The sequence below is a fragment of the Salvelinus fontinalis genome, chromosome 29, assembly GCF_029448725.1.
Source record: "Salvelinus fontinalis isolate EN_2023a chromosome 29, ASM2944872v1, whole genome shotgun sequence".
Lineage (NCBI taxonomy): Eukaryota > Metazoa > Chordata > Actinopteri > Salmoniformes > Salmonidae > Salvelinus > Salvelinus fontinalis.
In genome coordinates, this window is record NC_074693.1 from 19,247,544 (window position 1) to 19,256,896 (window position 9,353).

General features: G+C 43.8%; 1 protein-coding gene across 3 annotated transcripts in view; it reads right to left on the reverse strand.

Annotated features, from left to right (window-relative positions):
- The window catches only part of mtus1a (microtubule associated tumor suppressor 1a), a 36,753-nt gene extending 27,421 nt beyond the window's left edge, over positions 1-9,332 (reverse strand). The window contains exon 1 of one of the 3 annotated variants that reach the window (XM_055888514.1): positions 9,080-9,332. In XM_055888514.1, the coding sequence (XP_055744489.1) occupies positions 9,080-9,245 (166 nt within the window). In that variant the 5' untranslated portion in view covers positions 9,246-9,332. Of the gene's footprint in view, positions 1-7,200; positions 7,796-9,079 lie in introns of those variants that run through there. The other 2 variants (XM_055888516.1, XM_055888515.1) reach the window with 2 other exon arrangements.
- Between the last annotated feature and the right edge of the window lie 21 nt (positions 9,333-9,353).

Consider the following 9,353-nt stretch of genomic DNA (forward strand, 5'->3'; position numbering starts at 1 on the left):
AGAGGAGACTGTGTGAGTCAGGCCTTTATGGTTGAATTGCTGCAAAGAAACCACTACTAAAGGACACCAATAAGAAGAAGAGACTTGCTTGGGCCAAGAAACACAAGCAAATGTGACATTAGACCGGTGGAAATTTGTCCTTTGGTCTGGAGTCCAAATGGAGAATTTTGGTTAGTTTTGATGTTTTCACTAGTATTCTACAATGTAGAAAATAATACAAATACATTTTAGGTGTTCTAAAACTGACCGGTGGTGTATGATATTCAGGTTCAACGGTAACACCAGAGGGTAATTTGTGTCTTCCAAATAGTTTTTTTTATTCCCCCCCCCCCCAACATTCCTTACCCAGGACACTTCAACGGTTGACTATCCAGGAAACAGGAAAAGGAGCGCAGTGTCTGCATTGATCGGAATGTTTTGTTTGTCTCGTCAATAAACAGATCAATGCAGACACAGTGCTCCTTTTTCTGATTCCTGGATAGTCAACCGTTGAAGTGTCCTGGGGTAAGGAATGTTGTTTGGATTTTTTCCAAGTCCCTCAGTCAAACACCAGATTCACCTTTTTGTTCAGGCTAGGCTGAAGTGCGTTTGGGTACACATTCTTTCCAAGGTTTTAACTGCAAGTACAAGTTAATGGATCCAATACTGGAGTTGTTGTCAGAAATGTCCATGTTTTGTTTACCACTTCCTGATAATAGTATGTTGCTGACAAACAATTGCTAATAATTCTATTAATAAAATAAAGTAGAAAAGCACTCTATTGAGACTAGTTACCATATAATAGCTCACATGTAAATGAAGTAGCATTCATTAATATGCCACATATTGCACAAACATTTAGTCTAGACTGGAAGCCAGCTGTTGGTTTGACTAGAACCACACTGGTTTTGAGGGGAGGGCTGTGTGGTATTGAGGGGAGGGCTATGTGGTATTGTAGGTGTGAGATGTTGTGTAGTCTGACGCCCTCTGCTGGTGATGTCAGAGGTCTCTGGACTCTGTGGGGATTCCTTATGCAATACTGCAGCAGCAGCCAAGACCTGCCCTGAGCCACACATACATGCAGCATAGCCCTGCCCACACACATTATGACAGGCAGGCATTGGAAACACTGCAGTGGATACTATTGAACACATTTTATGTAGGTCTCAATTCTGAGTAAACTGACATGTTGAATCATTATAATATGTATCAAGGAAAATATGTAAAGGTCATAGTTTCTAATCAGTTCACTAATTGAGATTGACAATTTCTTAAGCTTTCTTCAAAACAGTTTGACTGCCTTAATATAGCCACATATCCACTTGGGAGATTGGATCAGGAACTTTTATGATGTCATGGAATTTCATTCCCTCTTTAGGGAGTGAGTCCTGGGGTAAAAATTAACATTATGCAACAGATAACCAGTGTTTCAATAATTAATGTTAATCTCTTTTACCTGTATTATTTGAAGCAGTCCCAAGAGGCAGCTGGCCATGCTCTCTAGTCTAGACAAAGCAGGGTTGTCACTAGTTACCACATCCACAAAATAAAAATGGTCTATATTGTAAAAATTCAAACATTTGCTTTTTGTTCTTAATTTAAGGTTAGGCATAAGGTTAGCAGTGTGGTTAAGGTTCGGTTTAAAATTCAGATTTTATGAGAAATTCTAGAAATAGGCAGGATTTAGCGACAACCACAAAACAGGTGTTTGTTGCCATCCAACTAGTGTCTCCCATGGCACCTACAACTATGTTGATCAAGTGTCCAGATAAGGAGAGGATGACATAACATGGAAATTGTAACTCACTCTTTCTCCTAGCTCTGTAGCAATTTTGTTCCCACTCTGACACCATAGAGTGAGGGGTTTGCTGGTGCCACCAGGGGATGGCACGCCATAGCACAGTGCATGATGAGAGGCTGACCACAATAACATTATTGTACAGCTGTGGGGTGATGGAATAATACCAGTAAATGTGCTAAGTGAAACGCTATTGATTCTGAACAATCCCTTCTCCAAAAGGCACTTAAATTCAGAAACTAACTCAGGCCATGTTATTCAATAAAATGTTCATAGTCTTTTAAATTAATAACTTGGTACTGACTGTTACAGGGGAAAACATTGAAATACAGGTAACTGCCCAAATAAAATAAACATCAACATAAGTGTCTTAATAGGGCATTGGACCACCATGAACCAGACCAGCTGCAATGCACCTTATGTTGATGTTTATTTGATCTGGGCAGTTACCTGTCCAAATAAAGATTCTACAAGAGTCTGGAACTCTATTGGAGGGATGAGACACCATACTTTCACAAGATATTCCAGAATCACTCCAGAATCTCCCATAAGTGTTCAGTTGGGTTGATATCTGGTGACTGAGACGGCAATATGCTTTACATTGTTTTCACGCTTATCAAACCACTGAGTGACCACTCATGCCCTGTGGATGGGGGAACTGTCATCCTACGGGGGCATAGCCATGGTTGCAAAAATAATGGTCAAAATACACAGCCCTGGGCCTCCCGGGTGGCGCAGTGGTCTAAGGCACTGCATCGCAGTGCTAGCTGTGCCACCAGAGACTCTGGGTTCGAGCCCAGGCTCTGTCGCAGCCGGCCGCGACCGGGAGAACCATGGGGCGGCGAACGAGCCGGCAGGGATATCCTTGTCTCATTGCGCAGGTACATGGTGTTTCCTCCGACACATTGGTGTGGCTGGCTTCCGGGTTGGATGTGCGTTGTGTCAAGAAGCAGTGCGGCTTGGTTGGGTTGTGTTTTGGAGGACGCATGGCTCTCGACCTTCGCCTCTCCCGAGTCCGTACGGGAGTTGTAGCAATGAGACAAGACTAACTACTACTAATTGGATACCACGAAATTGGGGAGAAAAAGGGGTTAAAATGTTTTTTGTTTTTTTTAACAACAAATACACAGCATGATGGGATGTTAATTTCTTAATTAACTCCGGAACCACACCTGTATAGAAGCACCTGCTTTCAATATACTTTGTATCCTTCATTTACTCTACGACAGAGCAAAACACAGAATTAACCCAATTCAGCTCTGATATGTGCTGTTGACCAAGCCGGTGTGGTCTAGTCCTTCAGTGAGATCAGGTGTGGAGCATTCATTCTGCTGACATGTTGTTCAGGGGGTTAGAAAGCAGATTGAGTTTATTTTGCCATCTCTTTGTCAGGGGTCATGCAAGCACGGCTAATTCATTCTCCAGCTGTAATCTGTCATCTATTGAACTGAAAGAAAGTAATGACCCAGATTACATAGACCGTAGTGACATCTAGGTTAGAGAAGTATCCTTTAAATGATTTCACATCATGTCAGAGGGTTAAGTAGACTATTGTAGGGCTCAACAATTAATCCCATTTTAAATCAGAATTGTAATATTGACATGTGCAATAAGCATTACATTTTTTTACACCATGAATGTAACATTCAAACCTAATAAGGGTCCCCCAGGGAAACGCTGACCAACATTTTGGTTCCTACCCTGTCACAAAAATGTCTACTGTACCTGTCCTTTTCATTAGTTGACATGCCAAATGACACCAAACCATCGAATCGGAATACTCATTTTATTTACGCTGAACAAAAATATAAATCGCAACATGAAAAGTGTTGTTCCTATGTTTCATGAGCTGAAATAAAAGATCCCAGAAATGTTTCATACGCACAAAAAGCTAATTTCTCTCAAATGTTGTGCACACATTTGTTTACATCCCTGTTAGTGAGCATTTCAGGTCAAGGATGGTGAGGATGACGAGCTTGCCTGAGACGGTTTCTGACAGTTTGTGCAGAACTTCTTTGGTTGTGCAAACCCACAGTTTCATCAGCTGTCTGGGTGGCTGGTCTCAGATGATCCCACAGGTGAAGAAGACCGATGTGGAGGTCCTGGGCTGGTGTGGTTACACGTGGTCTGCGGTTGTGAGGTTGGTTGGACGTAGTGACAAATTCTCTAAAACGATCTTGGATGCGGTTTATGGTAGAGAAATTTAACATTAAATTGCCAGGCAACAGCTCTGGTGGACATTCCTGCAGTCAATATGCCAACAACCCTAAGCACACAGCCAAGAAAACGCAGGAGTGGATTTGAGACAAGTCTCTGAATGCCCTCGAGTGGCCCAGCCAGAGCCCGGACTTGAACCCGATCGAACATCTCTGGAGAGATCTGAAAATAGCTGTGCAGCAACGCTCCCCATCCAACCTGACAGAGCTTGAGAGGATCTGCAGATATTGGGAGAAACTGCCCAAATACAGGTGTGCCACACTTGTAGCGTCATACCCAAGAAGACGCGAGGCTGAATTATTTTATATATAAAGATAAATAAATACATAGTGTTTGCTTTGTCATTATGGAATATTGTGTGTAGATCGAGGGGAAAAAAACATTACATTTTAGAATAAGGCTGTAACCTAACAAAATGTGGGGTCTGAATAATTTCCAATGGCACTGCATATACAAAAGTATGTGGACACCCCTTCAAATTACTGGATTTGGCTATTTCACCAACACACGTTGCTGACAGGTGTATAAAATTGAGCACACAGCCATGCAATCTCCATAGACAAACATTGGCTGTAGAATGGCCTTACTGAAGCGCTCAGTGACTTTGAACGTGACACCGTCATAGGATGCCACCTTTCCAACAAGTCAGTTTGTCATATTTCTGCCTTGCTAGAGCTGCTGTTATTATGAAGTGGAAACATCTAGGAGCAACAATGGCTCAGCAGCGAAGAGGTAGGCCACACAAGCTCACAGAACGGGACCGCCGAGTGCTGAAGCATGCAGAGCGTAAAAATCGTCTGTCCTCGGTTGCGACACTCACTTCATGAAATGCGTTTCCATGGCCGAGCAGAAGCACACAAGCCTAAAATCCCCATGTGCAATGTGGCGGCTGGAGTGGTGTAAAGCTCACCGCCATCAGACTCTGGAGCAGTGGAAAAGTGTTCTCTGGAGTGATGAAGTGATGAATCACGCGTCACCATCTGATAGACCGATGAATCTGGCTTTGGCCGATGCCAGGAGAACGCTACCTGCCCAAATGCATTGTGCCAACTGTAAGGTTTGGTGGAGGAGGAATAATGGTCTGAGGCTGTTTGTCATGGTTCGGACTAGGCCCCTTAGTTCCAGTGAAGGGAAATCTTAACACTACAGCATACAATGACATTCTAGATGATTCTGCACTTCCAACTTTATGGCAACAGTTTGGGGAAGGCCCTTTCCTGTTTCAGCATGACAATGCCCCCGTGCACAAAGCGAGGTCCATAGAGAAATGGTTTGTCTAGATCGGTGTGGAAGAAGTTGACTGGCCTGCACAGAGCCCTGTCCTCCACCTCATCGAACACCTTTGGGATGAATTAGAACGCCAACTGCGAGCCAGGACTAACCACCCAACATCAGTGCCCGCAGTAATGTTCCAACATCTAGTGGAAAGCCTTCCCAGAAGAGTGGAGGCTGTTATTGCAGCAAAGGGGGTACCCACTCCATTTTAATGCCCATGATTTTGGAATGAGATGTTCAACAAGCAGGTGTCCACATATAGTACATGGCCAAAGGTGTCTGACCAACAGATGCATGTCTGTATTCCCAGTCATGTGAAATCCATAGATTATGTCCTACTGAATTGATTTCATTTGACTGATTTCCTCATGTGAACTAACTCAGTAAAATCTTTGAAATTGTTGCATTCATATTTTGGTTCAGTTTATATGATTCAAACAGTTCACCCAAGTGTTTTGCAATTGCAATATTTGGTTTTAAAAAATCTATTCGATTTGTCCATACTGTAAACCCTACTGCATTGTATCATCTAGGTAAGAGAAGTACTCTTTAATGGTTTCTCAGCATGTCAGAAGGTTAAATCTAAGGTTCATGGTGTAAAGGTTAATAATCAGTCATGACTACCTTATAAAGGGGATCACCTACAACGATCTACTCTTGTCCTTGTTCCAGCAGTTGCCATGCTGACCATGAATGTCACACAAAAACATGTGCCATCTCATCTCACATACATCCTTGGGTCGCTCATCTTTTCAGTTCGCTGCAGCTAGCGACTGGAACGAGCTGCAACAAACACTCAAACTGGACAGTTTTATCTCTTCATTCAGACTCAATCATGGACACTCTTACTGACAGTTGTGGCTGCTTTGCGTGATGTATTGTTGTCTCTACCTTCTTGCCTTTGTGCTGTTGTCTGTGCCCAATAATGTTTGTACCATGTTTTGTGCTGCTACCATGTTGTGCTCATGTGTTGCTGCCATGCTATGTTGTTGTCTTAGGTCCCTTTATGTAGTGTAGTCTCTTGTTGTGATGTAGGTTTCGTCCAATATTTTTAATCCCAGCCCCCATCCTCGCAAGGAGGCCTTTTGTATTTTGGTAGGCTGTCATTGTAAATAAGAATTTGTTCATAACTGACTTGCCTAGTTAAATGTAATGTTTGAGGGAAACCTTATTTGGCTTGATTTGCCCAAACAAATAGATGCATTTAAAAAATAATCTGATGAGAATTGTCTGTGGGATTTGTCCTCCGTCACAACATTCCCACAGCTCAACCTAGTGAGTGCTGCTGAAAATAACCCACATGTCAGGCTGAAACTGGAACAGTGGGTCACCCAGCATGCAAGACGAAGAGTGCTCTCATGCGTACATACTCACCACAAATACAACACACAGAGCTATATGTCTTACTATACTTGTGAGGACTTTTTGGGAACGAACAATTGATTCCCATTCAAAACACTAATTTTCCCTAACCATAACGCCTAACCCTAATTTCTAATTTGAACCCTAAAATTGTATTTTTACAAGTGAGGACTGGTAAAATGTCCTTTGTTCTCTGAATATTGGTTTGTTTACTATTCTTGTCATGACTTACAAGTATAATAAAACATGCACACACACACACACACACACAAATCCAACACCAAAAACATATTTCTGAAATCAACATGATTGTCAAGAGAAATCCCATTGAGTATTTTCATTTAAATAAAGTTTATAAAAAAAGCAATACAGACTATAAGAAACATGTATTCCTCTAAATGGATGCAGGTAGGTAGCATGAAAGATGAACCGCTCCTGGTAAACAAAAGCTAAAAATAGATTCACAAACAGCGCAGCTCTGTGTGAGTAGCACGAACGGCACCAACAGTGAGACTACAGCAGCGTAAGCTGTAGCGGTTTCTGTGTTGGCGGTGCGGTATTAAACAGACCTGTGTAGAACACGCCGGTGTTCTTCCTGCATCCTGACAGCTGCTGCAGGTTCCTGAGTAAACCCTTGGCCGCCAGCCGCACGTGGATGTTGACCAGTGAGAGTTTGGTAGACCATAACATCTCTCCAAACATCAAGGAAGGGATATACCCAACACTAACTACTGTACTTTAAATCCCCAAAGAATCCAGAGGTAGAAGATGGGAAACTTGATGTGCACCACATGCCAAAGATGGTCTCAGGGTAGAGTGCCTCAGTCGACAGTAGCACTGAGACATGAAGAGAAAAAAACAGCAGCAGCAACCGTTACCATGTGAGAGCCCCTTCAGTCAGTTCACCATGGCAACAGGAACTCCTCCCACTCAGAATGAGGACCAGCAGCACATGCCCAGCTGGGGGAGAGGCCGGCGGGGGGGTGGGGGCCAGCAGGCTTTCAATAGCTCTGCCCTGGACAGATGTGACAGGCAGAGGCAGAGAAAGACATCCCTAATCCTGGAGTTAGAGCCAGCCTTCAGTTCAGACCATTCAGTGCTCAGACAAATATCTAGCAATAGAGCTCTAGAATCTCCCAGAGCTGGGCGATGCTGGCAGAGGAGAGGGGGAGGGGAATGGAAGGGAACAAGGAGAGGGGGAGGAGTGAACAGTGGAGACTGGAGCAAATGGTGGCTCAATCTGGGCTACTACTCTCACTAATTCACCCCTCCCTCCCTTCCGCTCCCTCCCTTCTGCTCCCGTTCACACCAGCAGAGAGAGGAGAAGAGAAATGGCGGGAGGGGATGGATAGCTCATGGCAAGGTTGAGCCCGATGAGCTAAAAACAACCCTGCTCCCTTAGCCCTGCTCTCAACACTACTGTACGGGGTCTCTCAACACTACTGTACGGGGGCTCTCAACACTACTGTACGGGGGCTCTCAACACTACTGTACGGGGGCTCTCAACACTACTGTACGGGGGCTCTCAACACTACTGTACGGGGGCTCTCAACACTACTGTACGGGGGCTCTCAACACTACTGTACGGGGGCTCTCAACACTACTGTACGGGGGCTCTCAACACTACTGTACGGGGGCTCTCAACACTACTGTACGGGGGCTCTCAACACTACTGTACGGTAATTAGTAAATTCCATCATCTCATTTACAGTAGATGCTATGACAGGGGGGATAAACATCCCCAGTCTCCAACTACATTACATTCTGGAGCTACAATTCATAACAAGAGGTCTGTTACTCCCCCTAGAACAAAAAGGCCTACTGTCCAACATTCAGAAGTATTATGCAAATACTAAACAGCTTCAGCTGCCTCGAGTATAAAAAGTGTTTTTACATATTCTGACTGTTTTGGGCAATTGAAACCGTTTCAGTAGAACATTATACATGTTATGCAGCCAAAGCATAGATGGCCACAAGCAAAACCACCTCCCACTAGCCACAAAGGACTATGGACATGAACACAACAGTTGTATGTTTGTCTGCCAGAGAAACAAAGGGCTTTTCCTGTTAAGAGGCCTCATTATGTGTAACTCTGAAGAGCTGTGGCCAATCTGCCGTAAAAGGTCCTAGTCCTCAAGGACTTTAGTCTAGAATAATGTAGTCAGAACGTAGAACCTCAAACCAGTGCAGTTTCACACATTCTGGAGGTCAAGCCGAACAGCTTTGGAATTCTCGCAAACAAACTGCCAATCAAACAAACTGCCAATCAAACAAACTGCCAATCAAACAAACTGCCAATCAAACAAACTGCCAATCATATATGGATATGACCATTGACCACATAAAAACAGAATATCTACATCTCAGATGGGCTTATTGAGTTGGGAAGTTCAACTCGTTTACAACAGAAAGTGTCAACACTGTTGCTAACTAAAATAACCATCTCACCAGGTAATACAGCGGCAGGACGAAGAAGTCTTGATGAAGCAGTTCTTTTCATGGGACAGGCTCTGGACCTTGAGGGCAGCCGACTGGTCGACTCTGTAGTTTTGCATCCTGCTGTGAATAATAAAATGTTCAAATGAGGCTCGGGGTTTGAGTGGATCTGAACCATCACACACACAACTAAGACACTGTGCCCTGGCTATGAAGGGACTGAGAAGTGCTGCGGCAAAGCTAGTTCTGCCTGATGAAGGACATTTAAAAGGCTGACGCCTCAAAC